Source organism: Netta rufina (assembly GCF_964035555.1).
Source record: "Netta rufina genome assembly, chromosome: 28".
Lineage (NCBI taxonomy): Eukaryota > Metazoa > Chordata > Aves > Anseriformes > Anatidae > Netta > Netta rufina.
In genome coordinates, this window is record NC_140152.1 from 537,721 (window position 1) to 561,734 (window position 24,014).

Consider the following 24,014-nt stretch of genomic DNA (forward strand, 5'->3'; position numbering starts at 1 on the left):
AGTCTAAGGGAAGGAAAGAAAGCACATGCCTCTTGGGACGGGATTAGGTGCTGGGAGACAAGACAGAAGGTGCATGGGCTGTGTGCTTTGGGGGCTTTTCTTTTGCTTTACGCACTCCTCACAAGGGACAGTGAAAGGCTGGAGATGTGTACTGGTTGTGAGGTGGAAGGAAGGGCAAGGTGAGATGGATTTCTTACTCCAGGAAGCTGGTGATATAATCCCTGCTGCACGTAGACCATACAAATGGGTTGGTCTTCATGGTGATGTGAGCAGCCATCAGTTTGGCTGTTTCTTGCCCACGGGAGCCACAGCTGTTGCCGACCCCATCATGATTCATACCAAACCTAGAAAACATCACCAAGGCATTAGAGAGATGATAAGTTACTGTGTTTTCAACACATCAGGATCATCCACAAGGAGGATTTTACAACTCCCCATGGCAGGAACAGACCAACAGGAACCTTTCTCCATGATGGCCACCCTCAGGGACTCTTCCGGCACAGTACTCACGTGTGGCCAATCTCGTGGGCAATGGTGAAGGCTGTGGCCAGCCCAATGTCCTCATTGATGCTGCAGCTTCGTTCTCGTTCGCACATCCCACCCACAGGGGCCAGGCCTAGGAAAGCCAGATGGAAAAGTCCCATAGGGCCAGCACAAAGTATCTGTTGCACTGTGGGACTAAATGATGCACTTCATGCTCACTAACACCAAACACAGCATAACAAGTTTCTTCATACTGGTTTCACTGGTCTTTGGGATCAAGCCATGGGTATTACGGACTGTGGGTACATGGTCACTCAGCATTGACAATAGTTCGGAGAACAGGCTCCAAAATGCTAAAGATGGGTCAAAACCCACTGAATTTCATATCCAAACCTCTGTCTGTGTGCAGAGGAAGAGCAGTCCTTGTCACAGAACCAGCCCTGTTGGTGGGGGAACAGGGGACAGTTTTGCCAGGAACCTGGGATCAGCCACACCAGCACTTGGGCATCCAAACCCTGTCGGAGAAGCCTGGACAACTCCGTAACCTGGGATACAGCCTGAGCATCTGCATTTAGTTGTGGCTGACACCCACCACAATCAGAAATGCACCTTAACTCCACCTGGAGGGCTGGACAAGGAGGGTTGGGATTGTGGCAGTGGATTCCCCTGACCCCCTGCCCATACCCTGTCCCACTACCACAGGCTGCGCCGCACTGCTCAGGGCTGGGGAAGAGACAGTCTCCATTACAGGAATGGGTTGAGCTGTCACAGCCCCTCCAGCCTCCACCTCTCCCAGGTACCACAGCCGCACCAGGTCAGAGATCCACCAACTTTTCCTTTTTAACTGCAGTGATTCACAGCAATAATCCCTCCCTGACTGCTTAGTCTAGACCAGGGCAAGACAAATTAGGAGCTACAGCCAGAGAGAGCTGCAGGGTTTGTCTGTGTCTAGCAGCTTAAATAAAGAACTCCCTTTATAGTCATCACAAAGAAGTCTTATTTCTCTCTGCTAAGCCAGGAATACTCCACTAGGCTATGGACCAGCCCTAGATGCGAGTGGTTCTTAATCATCAGGCTGGACCTGACCCAGGGATATAATGGAGAAGCGTTCCAGAGCCCATCCGTTCTCCGGGTTGCTGCTTTTAGTGTTTACAGAAGAGAGAAGGCTACATGTCCTAGCAGGCTGGAAACTGTGTGCCTGTTCCTTACTCTGCTGCTGGCGCTTGTGGTAGCATTGGGCGAGTGCTTTCCCTTCTCCTGCTCATTAGAAAATGTGGGTGGCACAGCCCTCCCTCACCACACTCCTGAAGATATACATGCTGGTGAGAAGTGCTGCCGAAGGGACAGCCCTCATCACTGCATGAGAGTCTGACAGCAAAACGCTACCTACCCAGGGTGCCGCAGGGCTTATTCTTGTAGATGCAAATGTCGTATCTGCAAAGAGAAGGAGAAGACAGCATTAAGAGCATATACAGTTTTGGCGACCCCAAAATCTTTTGCAAACACTTCTCAGTTTTACTATTGCTTTCACATACAAATCAGCAGACATGGCTCACATGACGCTTCTGGAATAGAAAGTACAGACTGTAACAGGTAAGAGATGCCTCTGATCCATATTTTGCAATGCTCACTTTCCCCAGGCTGAGACGCACTGTGTTTTTTTAAGGATCCTGAGTATTCGTCACTTAACTACAGAGCAGCGCTGGATGGGGTCAGAGGTTCGTTTTTGATGAAATGTAGTGAGCCAGCAGGGACAACACCATTCCACCCTTGAAGCTCTGTGGGTTTGGCTGGATGGTCCAGCACTGCTCATGAGCATCCAGCACACTCCTGTGAGCCAGCCACTTCTCTTCGGGGAGGCATCAGGCTCACAGAACTGCCCCAGATGATGTGGACAGGGCCAGCCTCATGTCTGTAGACTTAGGTCTGTTAAAGTAAATTGTATCAATCAAATATGTAGTTTTGATTTTATTTTTTAAAACAAGAAAAAATTCAATTTGAAAATGTTTCATTTCACAATTCACTTTAGTTTCATTAAAATGCTAAAGTGATTTTTTACATTTTTTTTTCAGTTTAGATCTTTACTGAGAATTTTCCAAACAAATTCAATATGGCTTGATTCAAGATGACTCTTCCCTCTGTCCCTGGCCTCCACTTCTAGCCATTGCATCAAGGAATTGACTGTTTGCACATCATTAGCTGCATACAAGGAAAAGATAAATGAGGACAGCAAAGTAAAACCTCTTCCAAACCAAAATGCAGTGCCCTTGCAAAAGGACACTGGCAGCATCTTCAGAAGATACCCGTTTGGGCCAGAGGGTGAATATTATTATTTAACTGTGGATATGAGCTGCATGCTCTCCCTGCCTTTGTTTACATACCTTCTCCATGTCCTGCCCTGTCCTCAGACTCAAACATTTGGGTCTTTGTAAAGCCTTGGTTGAAAGAGGCAACATTACGCTCAAATCCACATGGAGTCAGCAGGCAGGGGAGCCAGTGGCAGCAGTTGGGTTGCTGGCATTGCTCCTTGACCACGAGGTGCATTTCAACCTGAGCATGAGCTGGGCTTGGGACAGCAAGGCTGCTGATGGTGGTGTGGGCCTGGGGGACTCCTGCAGGAGCAGCAGGACCTTCTGACACCACTCACCCCAGTGGACCCACGGGGCCAAAAGCAGGGAAGAAGCAAGCTGACAGCACATGACATATTAAGTGCAACATGTTCCTGATGATGGCTCGTGTCCCTTTGGTCCCTGGTGCTCTCTGGAAGTGTCCAAACCTTTCACCCCAGCAGGAAACTGAGTGAGTGAAAAACATTTGTTGCTTTCTTTCAGGCGGATACGTGAAAGCCTTCCGAGGCTCTGATTTGACACGTCTCCGCAAGAGAAAAAAGCCTGCAGCTCAGCAAGATGTTATCAGGAGACAGGAATTTATTAGTGATGGGGCCGGATGTGCTGGTGTTGTCCAAGCAGTCAGGCAGCGAGTTGCTGAGGGTTAGCTCAAACATCTGGTGCAAGGCTGAAGAATTCGGAGTCGGCATTCGCGTCCTGCACGTGTGGAGGAAAAGCAGAGGCTGCAGCCCTGGGAGGGTGAGGATGGGGCCAAGAAGGCCCTTCATATGCTCCCCCCTGGTGCTGCAAGGCTCTCAAGGGCTCCCTGGGATGCACACAGCTCCTGCTGACACTGGGAACCAGAGTGTGAGCATAGCACCAGCAAAAACAGCTGCTGCTTGGAGGCTCCCCTCTTCAGCACTTCCATTGTATGGTTTTCCTTCATTACTTTGAGAAGAAAAAGATAGTGCAAACAAATATTGCCTCTGGGGTTCTTCCTCAGGCTGTTGCCCCTCTGCCCAAGCAGCATTTATGTGGCCACTGGCTCTGGTGCCCAGGGTGCAGCTGGTGTCCAGGTGCTGAGAGCTGGCTTCCTGGCACCTTCCATCCTCCCAGCCATCCCCTCCATGTGCTTCATCCTTCCAGCTTTCTCTTCATCATCCTCTGCCCTTCCAGCCATCCCTCTGCACCCTCTGCTGTTCCAGACTCAAGCATCTATCTATTCTGACAGGAATTATTTGTCCTGCATGTGCAGTTTCAGATGCCTTCATCCAGCTCAGGAGGTCTAATCCAACAGCCAGCTTAATCTGCTGCCCTAGACTGTTGGCACAGGAGTGGAGAGAGACAAGAGTCTCCAGGACAGGACTGCTCTTCTCCCAAGGAAGATGGGATTAACTCACTTCAACAGTGATCTATCAGCTACCAAGGAGAGAGCTCAGCCCTACACACAGGCACCTAAAATGAGGTGAGGCAGATCCAGTACTGGCTGCAGATATTCCATCATTGTTGTGATGCTCAGGTCTCACTTATATCCTCTTCTCCATTCGTCACAGTGGAGGCAGATCAGGCTCTCTGTCTCAGTAGGATGCTTGATGTCCAAAGGCTCTGGGGTGGGTTCCCACGCACACCAAACACTGCTGTAGATTGTGCTCCATGGCATTTGCTGGTGCACAAATACCTGTGGCTGCAAACTAAGCTCCTTGAGAGCACAAGGAAGATGGAGGGAAGACAAAGGAGGAGGAGGATGGTTATCTGAACTGCAGCAATCTGTATCGCTGCAAGGGAACTGGCGCATGGCCGGTCTGAGGAACAGCCACTGCCAGGCCAGCTTGTGGGCGAGCATATGAGAGGGAAACTTTGGATGAACTGCTTGGACAGAAGCCAGCTGTACAGAAGACACCCCCCATGAGTGCTGCCAAGGCTGGGATCAGACTTACCTGGTGATCAGCACTGCAGTGTCATGGTTGGCTATGCCATTCTCGGGGATAGCATTCCCGTTGCCATTCCTGTTCACAATGGATTTCTGCCACTTGCAGAAGCTGTCCAGGGATTTTCCAGCATGGTGGTTAATCTCCAGTGTGGGCTGGAATGGAAGCAATACAACAGCATGTTCCCAGAGAAGCTCTGATATGAAGGCACTGATGACTTCCATGTCAGCACAGCACTGAAATCAGTCCAGATGCCCTCGGCCTTTAACAGAGGCCATGAGGAAGCAAGATTTTAGGGGGGACTAAAGCTCCTTAAACCTCCCTAAAGCTACCTTATCATAAAACCAGCCCTCAGACACCCAGAGGTTCCCAGCCCAAAGCCTAAAACCAGGCCCCAGCTGCCTTTGGGAGGGTATGGTGTACCCAGCAGACTGCACTGGGGGGACCTCCTGGGGGTGCCATCCAGGAAGAACACATAGTCCCGCAAAGGGAGTGCAGCAGCATGATGGAAGCAGCTTGGCAAAGCCCACCTTACCTGATCCTCAGTGAGGAGAATCAGCCGGGTCACCAGGATATTGACAATATTGCCCAGACTCGAGTCCTGGAAAAGTTTGGCAACCTGACCTCCAAGAAACAAGAAAAGACGAGTCTTAAAAATGAGCTCACTAGCTGAGTGGCGGTGCAGTCAGCTGTGAGCAGGCACATGTTGGGCACCCGCCAGAAGCAAACAGCGCTGATCGTCTGCATGAGTTGTAGGTCTAAACACAATCCCTTTTAGGAAGTAGAAACAGAATGAGATACCATGTTACTATTTGAACAGCAAAACTTTCTAAACCACATTCAGACCGTGGTGTTTCCTTCTGGGAAGCCTGCAACAATGAAGGTGGGAACCCGCAGCACCTGCTCCTTGTCCATAGCTCAGGTGAGGAAGCCCTGTGGTTCTGGTATTATGCAGGTATGGGGATGAAGCTTTGCTGATTGCCCATCAGCAGGGAACCAGACAGCACACGGTGGGTGTTTTACAGCAGATGAAACAATTAGAAACTGTATTGTTTTAAAATCTGGCATCTGCTTTAGAAATGCAAACTGAGGAAGCCATGAAAAGAGATCCTGCAGAGGACAGGACAAAGAACTATCACAGAGGAGCTTTCATAGGTTTGATGGATAACCTCTAAGCCTATCTCACCTCACAGGAGGACTCACAGCATGACATTATTCAGGCTGTTAATGCATCTAGCCTGGTATCCTGTTGCCAGCAATGACCCAAACGTGATGCTGCAGAGGAAGCTCCTCTGCAGTAACCCAGAGACATAGGCAGTGCTGTATGGAAGAACAGGGGGTATTTCTCCTTACCCTTCATGCTGATCAGACCCCAAGCGTGAGAGCTGACTGTCCTTATGGTTTCCCATGTTTCTCAGTTTGGCTGGCCCCATTTGCAACGCTAATTTGAGATGAGAGATGCTGTTCAAAGAAAGGGCTTTGTTCTCCCAGTCCAGATCTGGCTTGTAGCATGGTCAGACAGGCCAGAGTTTACCACTCCTGAGGTGCCTCCCCCTGTACAACAGAGTCCCTGTAAGCTTTGGAGAATCACTGCTCTGGAGCAGTGGCAGCATGTCAGGATTGCTGCCCAGGAAGAAGCCACTGCAATCCTGAAACAGATAGATCTTATTTCCACACTGTTCTCCCTTCATCCTACTTGTCTTGCAGGAAAAGCATGTGGTACCCTTTGCCAAACCAAGACATTTGGGGTTCAGAACAGGATTTATTCCAGATTGCTCTGTGCTGATGGGTATATGAGCCCCTGAGGTCTCTCAAGGTTCATGATGTGGTTATAACACTTACAATATTCATGATGGCCAGGATGTACTGCTCTATGTCCCGCCGGCCGTGGTACCCCACCATCATTTTGTCAGCCACCACCAGGGTCTCCACGTAGCGCTCCGTGCTGACGGATCTCTTCAGGGGCAGCTGGCCTCGCTGGCTGTGGTTGCCTGATGGCTTCAGTGGGGAAGGCTTCAGTGTCCGCAGCCACCAGTGCCTCCCTTTCCAGGGCTTCTCATCTGAGGAAGGAAGGAGATTTTTCTGTTACCTTCCAGCAGTGTTTCAGCAGCATATAGAGGTGAGAGGTGGACACTATTAAGCTCAGTTTCAGTGCTGAGAAGGAAAGGCATTGCAAGGCTTATTATAGCTTATAATTATTATTAATAGACACACTAGACCCAGCAAACACACCCAGTCCTGGTCCCAGTTTGATGAGCTCTTCCTACTGCAGACCAGGGCCATGCCCACTGGTATCCTGCTGCCTGTGTGCCACATGGGAAAGTGTGTGCCCATCCTGCTGCTGCAGGCCAGCACCACCACCTCCACCATGTGCTTTGCTGCCTCTGCACTGCAAGGCCCTGTCCTCAACTCGTTCATAGGGAAGAACCTGTGGATTTAGATACTACACAGACATAATCTGACAATAAAGCCATTGCAGATCATTTCCTCTTTCCTTTTCCTGCCAGAATCTGAATTTAGGACTTGGCTTTTCCTCCACAGACACAGCTGCAACCTTCAAAGCAGCAGCAGGCTTGTAGGACTTCACTCCAGGCTTCAAGTGCTATCAAACTGACTGTAGAGATGTTCCCAGCAGGGCCAACAGCTCTGGCCCCATGGCCTGGCTCCTGCTGTAGGGCTGGAGAGCTGTCTGGGAAGGTTACAACAACTGCTGCTGCCCTGTGGGGAGGCTGAATCAGCATCCTCTGCTCTGATGCTGATCAGATACCCAGTGAGACTGGGAAGATGGACACATCACAGCTCCAGCCCTTTGGGATGATCAGAAGGAAGAACCCGTGGTGTGCACTGAGCTGGTTGTGACTGGTCCAACCCACGGGGCAAGGGAACAGGTGTCCTTGCTGGGTTCAGTTGTGCTGTGCTTGTCAGAGAACTGTACCTAGCCTGTGGCTCCTATTGCACGGTCTTTCCTTTCCAAGAAGCAACTGGAAACAGGCTGACTTTTGTCTGGAAGCTGGAGAATGTGGCAGAGTCAGGAGAAGGGGAGTCTGTTGGCACGGTGTAACTGGGAGCTGGGACAGGAAGAGCTGGGTCAGGGAAGCTCAGGTTGTCTCCAGACACGCTGGCACATCTGGGGACACTGCTTGCTGCTCTGCTCAGAGCAAGCTGGTCATGCCCTGGTGTTTGCAGAGACTCCATCCCTTCCAGCAGTGACTCCTCATCTGGTCAAGCATCAGCACTGGGACACTGGATGAACAACTCAGGGGACACACAAACCTGCTATGAGCAACTGGGAACAGCTCTGGTTCTGCAGTCTTGTACTCTAACCCTGTAAAAAGCTAGCTGACCCATGTGCAGAGCCAGAGGAAGCCTCTGTAAACCGAGGGAACAGCATCATGTATACACGCAACATTTGGATAGACAGAGAAACTTCGTACATTCACAGGGGCAAGCGATTTCACCCAGGCTCCGGGACACAGACAGATTTCTGGCAAGGACAAGAAGGGCACAGGCGTGTGGGAAAGAAGCTGAGCATGCGTGAACTATGATTTCTCAATACCTTTGAAATTGGCCAAAACCGGGAGGATTTTTGTCAGAACAATAAGAGAGAATTTTTTCTCTATTCCACCCTCTATTTACAAATCTAAAGGCCCTGCTGTGAAGAAGAGGGTATAAGAGCTTTCCAAAGACCAGGCCACCAGAAATGCTTTGCATGGGTAGAAGTAAACACATAAATAAAACTTTCTTAAATGCAAGAGAAGAATTTTTTTTTTTTTTTTTGCCATAGAGGGTAGTATGGACTTTCACAGTCCCATCTATTGGAACTTTCCCGGCCTGCACTGGGATGGACTGAAGATGTGTTGGTGGGCACAGATACCTAGCACGCCGCAGGCTGCATCCATGTGTGGGTACTGGAGAGACGATCGCTTGTACACAACGTGGGGGCTGCCCTTGCCCTCATTCCCTGTGCTGACGTTGGCTCCCGGGCTCAGCGGTTCAATGAAATATTCTTCCTCATCTGCGACTATCACCCCATGCTGTGAAAGGAAAGAGAAGGAAAAGAATAAAACAAGTAGGGAGAGAAATGGGAGACATACTGCTATTTTCTGAAAATGAAATTTCTGATGATTAGCCACTGTATTTCTGGGGACTGACAAACAGCTTAGAGCATGTGCAGGAATCCTTCCTTTATACACAAACACTGAATCATATGAAGCTATGGACCAGAGCAAACTGAGCCAGCTGCCCATGGATGCCGTGCGGCTTCTCTGCTCATTAGAGTCCTCTGAAAATCACAGTATTTCCTTGCAAAATTAAGTTGTTTCCTATTCCATGACACGCCTTGATCTAACTGAGAGCTGTCTGTGGGATCCTAAGTATCGTATCTTTAAATATCATCATAACTTAGCATTCAGATCTACTTCCTGTGCTTTTCAACCTCACCAAAGAGCCCTTGGAAGCAGCTCAGGAGCTTTACCACCAGCTAAGAAACTGAGGCATAGAGCTGCAGAGGACTGCAAATGTTCAGAGGCTTTTGAGAAACGTATCAAATCCTCACGACCTAAAATCTCATTTTCAGGGTCAGAACCTTTCTCTGCAGCCTAAAATCTGGTTTGTTCTTCTCAACCAGCACTGCCCTTTTTACACCCCAACGAGCCATTTCAACCAGATGATCTTGTTTCTGCTCCCATTTTGTTGATTTAGCTATTCACATATTTTGTTGTCGTTCTCCCTTGTTTTATTCTGTGACCAAAAGAATCTGGGCTGCAAGCCCAGACTTTGCCCTGTGCAAATGCACCTCCTCGTGAGACCATGACGATTGGCAGGAGAGGGAAATAGCAGGATGAGCAGTCCAATTCACCAGCTGCTTGCAACACATCTCCTTTGTGGCTGGTCCTATCCTTTCCTATCCTTGCAGCAAGCTTTGCCTCTGGGTAAAAGGTGTGTTCTAGATACCAAGAACCAAGACGGTTCTATCAGCTGAACTTCACCAGTGAGCAACTGACACACAGAAACTGCCTGACTTTGCTCAGGCAGGCCAAGAAGGATCCCAAAGGTCTGAGACTCACATCACCTGGCTGTCCTCCCGCTTCTTGTGCGCAAGCATAGCTCTGGGTGGAGAGCCCCCCCGATCCTGCCATCCACTCTGCACTTATGCTGCCCATTGGATGTCGCAGCCTTTCTACACAACAGCAACAAGAGCCCTGATCTACCAGGGAGGGGCATGGGGAAGCAGGTCTCTGTAAAACATCTTGAGGTCCTTGTGTGGAAGGAACCATCTATATAACAGTGTTACTGCTGGGCAAGCAGGGGAGAGCCTCTCTGGGGTGGATGCTGCCTCCGTAAGAGGTCTCTCCCCACCTCCCTACCCGCTACAAAAGCTGAATCGGGGCAGTGTGCACGCAGCGAAGTCCCCATCTCCAGAGTGCCGGGGGATTTCCTCCTGCACCAGGCTCTGTTGCTCTTGGCTCCGCTCCACCTTTTCAAACACAAGCGAGGTACTGTGAGGTTAGCCTGGCGAGGGCTCCGGCGGAAAGCCGAGTGTCGGCCTGCGAAGCCAGCTGGCTGCCGGCTTTGCGGGACGGGGAGAAGGAGGTCACCGCCGGCTTGGGGCAGAGTAGCAGGAGGGGAAAGCACGTCCTGCTTGAAAACCATACACTTCTAGAAAAGGGCCCTTCCCAGCTCAAACCTGGAGCCTCTGAGGAGCACACAAGAGGCAGGAGGCTCCACAACCTGCCTGATATCCTGTGGGAACGAAGCTCTGCCGTCACAGGAGTCTGAAAACTCCCCCACCACTGAGCCCAAAACTCAAGCGCTGAGGTCTGGGTGGTGGACGTGACACATACGTATTGAAAGGGGGTGGCAAAAAGCCCTTAGAGAGATCTCTGTGGTTTGTGGGGGAGCTAAGCTGGATATCCTGTCTGTGATTCACCCAGGTCATCTGCAGAGCAAGGATGGTTTATCCTATTAACTTATAACCACACTTAGGAAAGACACAGCTTCATACTGCAGCTCAGCTCTTCCACCTCCTCTTACACACTTTAACAGCTTGACGTCAGCCTCAGCAGTGGGGCCATCTGCCGAGCTCCAAACATCTCATGTTCCCGCTGATTTCAGGAGGGCAATTCAGACGAAAGCAGAGTTTCAGCATAGACACAAAGGGCTGAAAACCCAGCCTTTAAAGCGGCCTTTGATGAGCTCTGACGCAAGAGGTAAGACAGGGACATTTCTCTCCTAAGGCTGTTTATGCCTAGCTGCAATTTTGTTGATGGGAGGACACGAGTCCTTGGGCTCTTGTGCAGCCAGTGGGCTGAAACACAGCTCTGCTTAACTCAGGGCTTCCAGCTCCTGGCCAGGCAAGAGCTTCTCAGGCTGCTCCTGCAGGCTCCAGCTGCTTCATGTTGGGCCCTGCTGGCAGCTCGCAGCTCTGCATGTTTTGGAAAATGGGCCATTTTGCCCTTCACTTCCGACAAGTTAAGCCTGGGTGACTTCTATCCTGCTCAAGCTGAAGTGCAGCCGCGTGGGTTGCTGCCGGCTGTGTGCCAGGCCAGCTGCGCAGCAGACGTGGAGGGTGGGCGATGTCTGACAGCGCGTGGCCAGGTATCGGCAGCCTAAAGCTGGTGTGTCCTAAGGTGCGTTGCATTTGAAAACAAAGTGGTTTGCAGAGATATGCCTTGCAGATGCAGAAATTGTAAAGGGATGTGGGGAGTAGAAGGGAAGGAGGATAGCTTGAGGCTTGTTACCCGTTCTTGTGTCTTTGTGTTTGACACTTCTCTGGAGTCTTCCCCTTCCCTCTCCTCCACGCACAGGTCACCCCATAACCAGCACTAGCCCCAGCCTGCGTCCATGTAACACCACATTACGCAGCTCCCTTTGCATCATCTGGAGTTAGTCTGTGCAGATGTGGGTTGCAGTGTCCAGTCCCCTGCTGACAGGTGTCAGCACATACCTGACCTCACGTCCCCTGAGACCCTCTTCTGTCCCGGCCTGTCCCCTGCTAAGCAGACCTGGTGCCTGCCTGAAGGGGCGCAGGCTGGAGGATGGCAGGAGTGGGGCCAGGAGTGCTCATCTGCTTATAATCAGCCAGAGCTCTGCACAGGTCTGCTCAGGTGGCAGGTACAGACCTGTAGTGGGTTTACGTGGCAAGGTTTTGGTAGCAGGGAGCCATAGGGGTGGTTTCTGTGAGAAAGATCTAGAAGCTGCCCCATGTTTGGGAAGGGCCCCATTGTTTTCCAGATCCGAGCCAATAAGCGATGTTGTTTTGCGCCTCTGTGAGAGCATATTTAAGACAGGGAAAAAACGCTGCGCCACACAGCAGCCGGGAGACTCAAGGGAGTGAGAGAACAGCCTTGCACCAAGGTCAGTGTAGAGGGAGGGGGAGAGGTGCTCCAGGCGCCGGAGCAGAAGTCCCCTGCGGCCTGTGGTGAGGACCATGGTGAAGCAGGATGTCCCCCTGCAGCCCATGGAGCACCACGGTGGAGCAGGGTTCCACGCTGCAGCCCGTGGAGGAGACCACGGTGGAGCAGGTGGCCCTGCACCGACGGAGGCTGCCGCCTGTGGAAGACCCCTGCCGGAGCAGATTCCGGGCCGGACCTATAGCCCGTGGAGAGGAGCCCACGCAGGAGCAGGTGACCCGGCAGGAGCTGCTGCCCGTAGGGGAGCCAGGTTGGAGCAGTTTTCTCCTGAGCGATGGACCCCGTGGTACGGACCCATATCTGGAGCAGTTCTGAAAGAGCTGCTGCCTGTGGGAAGCCCACGCCGGATCAGTTCATCAAGGACTGCATCCCGTGGGTGGGACCCCACAGCACAGGGGACGAGAGTGATCGAGAAGGAGCGGCAGAGAAGAAGTGCTGTAGACTGACCATAACCCCCATTCCCCCGTTCCCCTGCGCCGCTCGGGGGGAGGAGATGGAAGAGGGTGGATGGGGGGAAGGTGCTTTTTGTTTTTTTTTTTTTTCCTTTGTTTTCTCACTTCTCTCGCTTGTTAGTTGTAGGCAATAAATCTTACTATCTCCTTATGCCGAGTCTGTTTTGCCCGTTACAATAATTATTGCGTGATTTTCTCGTCCTTATCTCAATCCTTGAGCCCTTTTCACATATTTTCTCCCCATTCCTCTTTGAGGAGGGGGAGTGAGAGAGCGGCTGTGGTGGAGCTCGGCTGCCCACTCGAGCGGAACCACGACAAGACCCCACTGCCAACTCCAGCCTCACCTTGGCCAAATTCCCGAGCCTGTTGTCCTCACTAAGCCTGAAGACCCCCCTCCTTGCTGATTCCTGTAGCTCGCCACAGCAAGAGGACAGAGTTCAGGAAAAGGAGAGGTTGCTGGATGACCTCCTGTATCTCTTTGTGCCTGGCTGCTTTTTCCTCCAGACAACCCCTGGTATCTCTCCAGAGCAAAACAGTCTGTGGACTAAAATATCCCAGTGCAAGTGCTGCCAGGTCATTGCTTGCCCTGGACTTGGTGCCCTCTGAAGCATGAGGTAAGCTAAAGCTGGCTATCCTTTCTGGACCAGCAGTGTCCAGCTCACCCTTCAGCTCTTCTTTTCTGAACATCAATAAATCATCCAGGACTTCAACAGAGGTCCTAAATCTAAACAAAAGGCTAACTTCGGAACCAAGACTTTATGCAGCTCTGAGTTTTGGCTGTGAGATGGAAACATTAGACTCTCTGATATAATGAGTCAGATTCTCATTTCTGTTAATAACCCACAGCACTGTTTTGGCAATGTAATATAACAATAAATCAATGTGAATTTATTCCTGTTTGGAAGCTCTTCCACACTGCTAAGAGGTGGGGCTGTAGCATAAATATAAATTTGGCCTACGGAGTCTTTTTCTACATGTTACTCCTCCAAGAGAGCCATCATCCTTGGGATTCACTAACGGGGTATGTTTGCTCCATCCCTCCATCTGGCAGGTCTTGAAATGCTCTTTGTGAGCCAGAAATATCAGAAAATCACAGAAAAATAAGGATGGAAGTCCTTAACCTATTCCCAGTGCTGAAAGAGCTAATGAATCATACCTGGAGTATTTTTGAGAGGTATTTGTCTGGCCTGCTCTCAAAGATCTCCAACGATGCTGGGGCCATGCACTCTTCAAGCAACCTAGTCGCAGCTATCCTTAGCACTAATGTCTACCGTTGAGCTTTCCTGCTGATATTTAAGACCATGATGTCTAATCCTAGCTGTTGGGAACATGCAGAACAGATAATTTCCTCCCTCTCTGCAGCAGCCTTGCTGGTTCTGACGAATGCCATCTTGTCCCCTCCTGATGTTCTCTTTTTCATACTGAAAAACACTGACTAGCTTAGTTTTTCCCCAGAAAACATGTTTTCAGCTCCTGGAATCTGGACAGAAGTGACTAGGAACCCCAGGAATGTATCTGCAGTTACAAGGATCTGAATGCACTTTTGACATTTTTGGTCATGCAGTGAAATTTCTGCCCTCCTGTGCTTCTTCCTCACTAACACATATGATATGTTTTATATCTTTTGCTGTTGCTGTTGGAAGTGGACTGGAGAGTTCTGTAAGAGCTAGAGTAATGGTCTAGAGCCTGGATTATCCCATTCCAGTTAAAATCAATGGAAAAACTCTCACTGACTTTGGTAGAAACTGGACTACAGTCCCAACATGGATCAGGAACTCCTATAAATGTAATGAGGGGACATGGCCTTCACCCTCAGCTGACTTTTGATGTCACTGTGCAATATTCTAGTTTGACACCAACAGGCCTTTCCCACCACCATGGATCCATCTGCTGGGACCCAAACCAGGTTGCATTTCTACGGCACAGATCAAAGAAGCTGCAATCTGCTCTGCTTTATAGGCAGCTTTCATTGTTAGTAGTGCCCTTGGCTGTGCAAAATTCAGGAACTCACCAGTCCGTTGCAGTTGCTGATGGCGACCTTTGAGTTCAGGTACTGATCCTGCAGGTGGCCTGCATAGTGGCAATCCTCGTGGAAATCATGTTGCCAGTCCACACCATCTCTCTTCCAGTATTCAACAGTGAAGTGCTCAGCCAGCAGGTTGGAGTGCAGTGTCAGGTTGAGAAGGAACTGGGTTCGATGGGCAGAGACTTTGTAGAAAACCTGCTGCTCAGATGGCTCGTAGGGCAAGGAGCCCAGACTGCGCCGAGGGCGTTGCTTCAGCTGGCTCCTCATGTCAAAGGTGAGAAAGTCCCCGTTTTGGTCCACTTGGATGGGGAACGCAATTTCATAGTGATCGAGGCTGGAGAGGAACTCCTCTGGGGAGGAAAAGCAAACACAGGAGGAGTGACATTTTGCAAACAGTCAGAGCAAAACAACCAGCAGCTTCAGCTAAGAGCCAGCTGTGCCTGAGCACCAGCGCGGTGACAGCCAGGGCAGGGCAGGCAGCATCCTGACCCAGGGAATCCTGCAACCCAGCCATCATGCTGCCAGCATTCCCAGCTCACTTCTGTGAGTAAGCGCACAGCTCACGCTGCCAACAAAATGCACATCAGCAGGTCACCAGCTCACTGCTCAGCCCCCTGCAACCCTCCAGCACTCATCTGCCCTGTGTGGACCTGGATTAGCCAGGTGGCTTCCTGCCAGCCTGACAGACTGACCGAGCTCACTTGTGACTGCTTGCAACAGACATCTCTGAAAGCAAAGATGGGCAGAAGGACAAGGGGCCTCTAACTACTGCACAATGAGGATATGCTACCTGTATTCCCTGTTCTGTTCAGGCTGCATGATCCTTGGGGTATTCTTGAAGGCCTTCAGCCTACAGAACTTAATATTCCTTTGCAGGTGACAAAGAGAACCAGACTGGTCCAAGGGGCTGTTCAAGACAGACAAATTCTGGCTCCAGACCTGGACTGTCCCTCACTGGCGGCTAGCAAATGTGACGCCCATCTACAAGAAGGGCCGGAGGGCAGACCTGGGAAACTACAGGCCTGTCAGTTTGACCTCAGTGCCAGGGAAGCTCATGGAGCAGATCCTCTTGAGAGTCATCATGCAGCACTTGCAGGGCAAGCAGGCGATCAGGCCCAGTCAGCATGGGTTTATGAAAGGCAGATCCTGCTTGACGAACCTGATCTCCTTCTGTGACAAAGTGACACGCTGGGTGGACGAGGGAAAGGCTGTGGATGTGGTCTACCTTGACTTCAGCAAGGCTTTTGACACCGTCTCCCACAGCATTCTCCTCAAGAAACTGGCTGCTCTTGGCTTGGACTGACGCACGCTTCGTTGGGTTAGAAACTGGCTGGATAGCCGGGCCCAAAGAGTCATGGTAAATGGAGCCAAGTCCAGTTGGAGGCCAGTCACTAGTGGCGTCCCCCAGGGCTCGGTGCTGGGGCCGGTCCTCTTTAATATCTTCATCAATGATCTGGACGAAGGCATCGAGTGCACCCTCAGTAAGTTCGCAGATGACACCAAGTTAGGTGCGTGTGTCGATCTGCTTGAGGGTAGGAAGGCTCTGCAGGAGGATCTGGATAGGCTGCACCGATGGGCTGAGGTCAACTGCATGAAGTTCAACAAGGCCAAGTGCCGGGTCCTGCACCTGGGGCGCAATAACCCCAAGCAGAGCTACAGGCTGGGAGAGGAATGGTTGGAGAGCTGCCAGGCAGAGAAGGACCTGGGAGTGATGGTGGATAGTCGGCTGAATATGAGCCAGCAGTGTGCTCAGGTGGCCAAGAAGGCCAACGGCATCCTGGCTTGTATCAGGAACAGTGTGACCAGCAGGGCTAGGGAGGTGATCGTCCCCCTGTACTCGGCTCTGGTGAGGCCGCACCTCGAGTACTGTGTTCAGTTTTGGGCCCCTCGCTACAAGAAGGACATCGAGGTGCTTGAGCGGGTCCAGAGAAGGGCGACGAAGCTGGTGAGGGGCCTGGAGAACAAGTCCTACGAGGAGCGGCTGAGGGAGCTGGGCTTGTTCAGCCTGGAGAAGAGAAGGCTCAGGGGTGACCTTATTGCTCTTTACAGATACCTTAAAGGAGGCTGTAGTGAGGTGGGGGTTGGCCTGTTCTCCCATGTGCCTGGTGACAGGACGAGGGGGAATGGGCTTAAGTTGAGCCAGGGGAGTTTTAGGTTAGATGTTAGGAAGAACTTCTTTACCGAAAGGGTTGTTAGGCATTGGAACAGGCTGCCCAGGGAAGTGGTGGAGTCACCATCCCTGCAAGTCTTTAAAAGAGGTTTAGATGTAGAGCTTAGGGATATGGTTTAGTGGGGACTGTTAGCGTTAGGTCAGAGGTTGGACTCGATGATCTTGAGGTCTCTTCCAACCTAGAAATTCTGTGATTCTGTGATTCATCTCTCCATTTCCAGTGGGCAGAGGGACTCCAGCCTGTACAGAGCCATGCTCTGTGGTTTGGAGGGTTATTTCTGACTGGATATGTTCAGTAACAAAGCTAACACTAAGTTAACTTAAAGTCACTTAACGCATACCTGAACACAGAAGGGACAATTTCTCAGGAGATGACAGTCTTGCTAAGAAATTGTGGGATTCTTTAGAGTATCTGCAACTGCCACATGGACCTGTTTACCCTGCATTTTGATAACTTGCATAATATCAACCCTACACTAGCCTGTTGGGTCACGCATTTATTAATGTCTTAGGCATGAGACATCCGTTAAAGAGGCAGCAAGACAATGTCTTTGCAATCAAAGTAACAAAAAGGTAACCAGAATTCCCCAGCTGTGCTAAAAAGGTAGCAAGAGAAGGAGTCAGACATCCCAACTCATCAGCCAGGCATCTGTCTATCGCCCCACCCTGCCTTCCCAGCTCACCAGCCTGGTGCTCTTTATACTATTGGTTTGGCTTAGCACCTCCTCTTGGGGTACTTGAGCTTTTGAGGCTGTCTCATACCACTTAGGAAATGTACTCTGACAAGGTCACTGTCCAAAACGTCTGACTGTGCTCGCAAAGCAACACAATGCTTTTGGCTGTCAAAGAAATTGGCACTCTGCAACCGCTACAGAAATCTCGTGTTTTATAAGCAAAATGTCACAGGGATTGTCAGAGTGGATCTGATCAGTGGTCTAGCCGTCTCTGTGTGCCTCAGTACTGGAGGTTTTAGCAGAAGATGAAAAAAATAATAAAATACAGTGGACAGGACAGCTCCCCCCATCATATTGTTTTCTTCTTAACCCCAATGGCTGGAGGTTTGCTCATGGAGTTGGAGAGGATTTGCCCTCTTCATGCTGGAAGAACGTTGCTGTGCTTCCTGCATCCTATGCATAGCTGTTTCCTAAGCAAACAGGGGAGGCCAGGCTGCTCCAGGGTGGCTGCTTTTTGCCTGGCTCCACAGCACCCATCTTCAAAGCCTTCCCAGCCATCACAAATTTGGACTCCAAATTATACTCTCACCACATGGCAGCACTGGAAAGTTTCCTTTTCCTCTAGTGTGTTTTCCAGTGTGGGAGTTTGACCGAGTGGTTTCCTTGGCCACGACTAATGGGACAGTCCTTCCCACCAGCTGGGTTTAGGGGTTAGCTCCCAACCTTCCAAACCATAAGCACTTCTGGCACCTCTCCCTTGGCTCAACGAGCCAGAAGTAATTATTATTTTTTTTTAACTTCCTGTGCTCCAGCTTCCCCTGCATCACACCGCCTCGTGTGTGATGCAGCAGGGCAAACAAGTGTGACTACTTGCACTTAAGCAATGACTTCAGGCTTGGAACAAATTGCTATCAGAAGTGTTTTGTTTTTCTTTTTTCCTTTCTGCAGTCCATGTGGGCTGCAAAATAGTGACTTGGAAGGAGGTTTGTGCACCCAGCATCTAGAAGAGGGCCTGGGACCCTGGGCGGCAGTCTCTGATCCTGACCTGCAAGATACATCCAGGAGGGAAGAGTGTCCAGGGCCTGGCGTCAGGCTGTGTGTGATAGCCTGCTCTTGCTGCAGTGCAGGCCGCTGTGCATCCGCAGGGATGTCACCCTGGAAACCGAGGCACAGGAAGAGCAAGCTGAGAGTAGTGCCTTGCATCACACAAATGTTTTATGAATGGATCCTTTAGAGTAGGGATGCCAAAAATAAGGAAGATAAACTTTTAACACAAGGAAGAAGACAGTGTCTTCATCCAGCATTACAATCTGGCTCCTTCCTCTCCTCTAAAAAAGTAAGATTAGACAAGGCTCTAAGAGATTAGTATCTCTTTACTCCCTAAGCTTGTGTACTCATTTCATGTCCATCCAACAGCATCACAGATGTTCCCTAACTCCCTCATTTACTCATCCCTGCCTTGGTCATGCCACTCCCCCATACTACGGATCACACTAGGAGCTCCCAACATCAGTAACGGCACTATTTTGCCCTTCCTTCCACCCAGAAAAGCCATCACGTTCCTCTGCCCCCTCAGCCACTCCATACTGTAATAATAGATCTTGGCTTGAAATGTGTCGTGTTGCATCCACTCTATTAGATGGGTTTTCACTGGTGATAAGCAGCCTGGTGTTTCCAGATAGCTGTCGCACTGCTTCAGAAGAGATACTATAAAAAGCCTTTCTGTAGGAAAAGCTGCCCAGAGCTGGGCACCCAGGGAGCAAGGGAGAGAGCTGGGAAGCTGAAACTTTTTTTTGGGGGGGAAGAAGGGGGATGAAAGGCACCTCGCTGCACCACCTCCTAATGGAAAGGGAGCATATGTCTATAGGGGCAAGAACAGCACAGAACGGAAAGGCAGCCAGAAAAGGAAGCAAGAGCCCGGAGATGGTAGGGGATAAGCTGAACAAAAAGAAGAGAAGGAAGGTGAAGGCCAAGGAGGGAGGATCTTGTTCCCTCCTTGTACATTCTCATCACTGCCTCTGTCATTACAGAGCCACTTGAAGGATGAAAAGGAAGCAGATGTTTGCTCGTCTTGTCAAAGAGGAGCCCCAGCTGCAGCCCAGACAATTCACAGAGGATGGCTGGGGAAAACACTATGGGACCCGGTGGCTTCAAGCTGCCCTGGCACTGTGGCAGCCTTGACATATCTTCCATGGGTGCATTGATTTGTAAGTGAGTCAGGAGCAGTGACATTAGCCTCATTTAATGTTCTACAAAACAGAGAATGTATAATCACTAAGATTAAACTAAGGCACTAGAAGAAAATTTCCTTTTGATTAAATACCATTCAGCAACAGCAGGTATGTGCTGAATCCTTGCTCAATTGTTTCAGCTGCAATTCTCTGTGCTGTTAAAAACCACAGCCTGAGTTTACACAAGATGTTGTTTAACTTCTGAACCTTGTTACATCTCTGCTGACACGGAGAGACCTTCAACATTGGGCTGCTGTTTCCCACATACATAATTACAGCTTATGACTGTAATACCTTAATCTTTTTCCTGCACAAAATAAATACACTGAGCTGGAGTTAGCACATGGGGGACATGAATCCTGCTCCATTGCTAACTCGATGGATTGCCTGGGCAACTCTTTCTAACCAAAAATCGGTGGCTTGTTGACAACAAGCTTTTATCCTCCGTGCCTCCAACTACTATGAGAAGATAACATTATTTCACCCTCTTGAAAGGGTGTTGTGAGGATTATGTACTTACTGCCTCAGCAGCACAGAGAGAAGTGCTGAGTATCATTAGCGGCCTGACACCAATGGTTCAGGATGCAGGGAGCCTAAAAAAGCTCTCTGACAGTGAGAGGGGCCCATGGGGAAGTCTGGCCCATGGGGCTGGGCAGTAGCTGGGCTACACCAGGGTGGCGGTTGGACCCAATGATCTCTTGGGGTCCTTTCCAACCCCTACAATTCTGTGATTCAAGCTCTGGCTTGACTGCTGCCTGCCCTCCCCTATGGCACTGCACTCCCAGTGGCATCAGGGGCCGAGCCTTGTCCACTGCCCAGTTTGGGATCTAGGACAGCGCAGACATATTAAGTGTCATTTCAGTGAGCCCATGGGTTCAGACTGAGGTGTATTAACAAACAGTTCAGGGACTTGTGAGTGAAAGAGGATTTCAGCTGTGAGTCAGGATGGAGGCGATCTGGCAGCTAAGTCCTCGCCAAAGCGTCGCTAGTGCAGTGAGCGCGGCAGTGCAGATGGAGGGAGGTGCGAACTGATGGATGCAGGAGGCCCAGAACAGTCACAACAGGCACTGCCAGAGGCTTTGGCTAGAAGGACCAGAAACTGTGTTTGTTTCAGATTAAAGAAAATCTGCCTGTGTAATGTTGCACGTTGCACAGCGCCTGCACAGCGCACAGCTCTGTGTTTGACTGCCTCTCATTTCACCCAGACCAAGTTGCAATATGATAGTGCTGCAGATTTAGCAACAAGATGGTGCTCAGACCCGGACAGTACGTGGCTTTGGGTTGCTTTTGTTCCTCTTTCCAGTTTGGCTTCACAAGACAACCCACAGCCATTGTAACTACAGCCTGATGACACTGTACTATGCAACGGCCTCAGACTACCACTGGCTCTGGCTCTGCTGCAGTTAACCTGGGCACACGCAGGATTTCAGAATTATGGTTGTGCATTGATATTGCTGAGGTATTAACACCTTGTACGGATAAATGTCTAACTTTGCAGCTCTTTCTGCTTTTCCCTCTTACCTCTAGCTCCTGATGGTAGTGTTCATATTGTCTCTTCAGAAATGGTTACAAAAGCTAGTTAGTATTAAACAATTTAATTACACTGTTAGTATTAAGCAATTTAATTACACTTTAATTAAAGCTACCAACATGCAGGAGAACCATATTCCGCTTTCCTTGTGATAACTTGTGTTATCTGTATTAAAAACTTGTGTTAAAATCTGTGTTAAAACACAAGCTATCTGTGTTTAAACACAGGCCCAACAGAAAGATGCAGATGTAAGACAGGTATAAAACATTTATGCCAGAACGGATTTGAATGTTTGCTAACAGTATCACTTACAGAAACACATGTGCACAAACTCAAACTACTCCTCCAGCAGCAGGTACCTGTCCAGGCCCATAGCTGTGTCCAATGTTTCTACCTCCAGCAGAGACCTCTGTCCCTGCACATGCAGAGGACCACTTGCAAGTGCACACAGACCTCTTACGCATAGCAAAGTCTCTGCTCATGCAAAGGTGCACTGCTCCAGATGCCTGGAAGGGGAGCCTCCCCCATTGCTACCACAGGCCCTTCTGCCTCCTGAGCCTGTACATGGCTCTCATCTTACACAGACCCTACTGCTTGGTCTCCTGCAAAAAGTCAAGGAGCGTAATGTCTGAGAGCAAAGCACATGCTTTCCTCACAGGCCAAAGGAAAACACCTGCAAGTTCAGCAGTAGGCGTTCTGCTGCGGCACACTGAGCAGAGGTCAGGGTGCCTCCACCCACTCCCCAGCATGTCACCCTAATGCCTCCCCTGGGGCCAGCACTAGGGCTTTCTGCTCCAGCTGATGGAAGCAGATCCAGTCCCCTCCCCACAGCAATCCCTACCTTGCGACTGGAACGTGTAACCCAGAAAGTTGCAGAGGGCTGCGGTGAAGACGACTGTCCACGTGAGAAGCCTCCAAGCGATTGCCATAGTTAGCGACGCTTGTCTCAGTGCAGGGAGTATTGTGCCAGCTGGAAGGGCGCTGTCCCAACATGTCTCTCTCTCGGCCACCGCTTATGTAGAGACAGGAGTCCTCAGTTCCTCCACAGGCATCCTCAGCCACTCCGCGTGCTCCCCAAAGCAGTGAGGCCAATAGTGTCTTTGCAGTGCGCTGTGCTCAGGCCGGTGCAATGGTGTCAACATGGGCTAATTGGAATCAAAGGTTCTTGGTGGCATTGCCCCTGTGGAAGAAAGGGTGACAAATGAACAGGAGAGGAGGGGAGAGGGGAAACAGGATGGAGTAGAAGGATGCATGGGGTAAAACAGTGTGTGGATGAACAAGGAAAGCCAGGACCTAGAGAAGGGAAGAACAAGAATACAAGAGATGGAAAGAAATTAAAAGGGAGAAAAGGATGTGAAGAAAATGCAAATTCAGCTAACTGAGCCAGATTGCGACATCAGAAAGTCACAGTACGTTGTGCACCCCCGCACTCTGCCAGGGGTGAACTCTGTCACAGTGCAGCCCTGCGCTGCTCCGGCAGCCTGAATTGGGATTGGAGCTGGTGTACACCTCACACTGCAGGAGGAAAGGAGGCTTGGAATAAATGGGAACACTTTGTCCTGCTAATGATGCCCATAAGGAAGAACAAACAGTTACCGGATCTGTTACCTGATTTCTTAAAAAGGAAAATATGAAATAAAAGCATTCAGGGTGGTAGCAAGTGGTGATCTAGAAATTCTATTTCAATTTCCCTGGCTTTAAAGTACACTTTAGGGATCACCACTGCACTGAGAAAAGAGCACTTGCCCTCTGACAATACTGGCTAAACCTAAAGAAGAGACTCAAAACAATGAACCCATTCAGTGAACTCACCATTACCCTAAGCTCTATCCACAAATGGATCGTGAGATTGTATCCATTGTATCCAATTGTATTTGTTATTTAAAATGATTTGCTAATTGCTTCAGTGAAAGATTTTTGGCTTGCAGATAATTTCCCCTCAGTTTGAGGCAATTATACAAAACTCACATAGTGCTGGAGAGCTGCATAAAGCTGTGTTTTTTTGTTTCTATCCAGTGATTAGATGATGTATGCAATGAACATAGCACATATCTACTGCCTGGAGAATCCCAAGTATCTGAAGAGCAATACTGTGCTTGGGAGAAGCCCTGTATCAAAATGCAGACATTCCCACAGAAGAACTACGGCAGTGTCATGGCTAAGCCCATACCAATGTCTGACTTCAGATCGGTACCGCAGCTACAGCTCACGTGGCTCCACAGCAGCACCTGGGGCTTGAGCACTGCAGGGTGAGGAGGGGACACTCTGGAGCTCACGGAAGATGTGCTTGGGAATGTGCATGATGCTCGGCCAGAGGACGGTGGTTTTTGCAAAGGTGTCAACAGGGATGGCCTCTGTGTGGTCTTCATTCCACTAAGGAAACACTGGGAATAATGTTATGAACCAGCACCCCACTCTGCTCTTGCACGTTTAGAAAAGCAAAGGCGAGCTACTAGCTAGGCTGCAGGGCATGGGAGACCCATCCCTCCTCACTCCTGCCACAGACCCCTTCACCTCCTGTCCTCAGAGGAGTCTGCAACTTACTTCTAGTTCTGTTTTCCTGTCTTTACTATGCAGTTGGCATTATTTGGGCTGTAGAGGCTTGGAGTAACACACATTGCAGGCCAGAATACACAGGTGAGGCATGGTAAGAAATCAGAGGTGATTCCTGCCCCAATATTAATCAAAAGGAATCTATCCTAATGGTATTTCCCTGCCAGACAAAAAATGTTGTGAGGATTAACTGTGTGTCTTTAAAACACACTTTTGAGCTCCATAAT

The 24,014-nt window shown here is 50.0% G+C and overlaps 1 protein-coding gene across 1 annotated transcript in view; it reads right to left on the reverse strand.

Annotated features, from left to right (window-relative positions):
- The window catches only part of ADAMTS10 (ADAM metallopeptidase with thrombospondin type 1 motif 10), a gene marked incomplete at its 5' end in the record, with an annotated part of 43,868 nt that extends 21,705 nt beyond the window's left edge, over positions 1-22,163 (reverse strand). The window contains 9 exons of the mRNA XM_084302940.1: positions 198-344; positions 511-616; positions 1,874-1,917; positions 4,748-4,893; positions 5,274-5,357; positions 6,581-6,798; positions 8,613-8,772; positions 14,614-14,978; positions 22,076-22,163. Of these exons, the coding sequence (XP_084159066.1) occupies positions 198-344; positions 511-616; positions 1,874-1,917; positions 4,748-4,893; positions 5,274-5,357; positions 6,581-6,798; positions 8,613-8,772; positions 14,614-14,978; positions 22,076-22,163 (1,358 nt within the window). The remainder of the gene's footprint in view (positions 1-197; positions 345-510; positions 617-1,873; positions 1,918-4,747; positions 4,894-5,273; positions 5,358-6,580; positions 6,799-8,612; positions 8,773-14,613; positions 14,979-22,075) is intronic.
- Between the last annotated feature and the right edge of the window lie 1,851 nt (positions 22,164-24,014).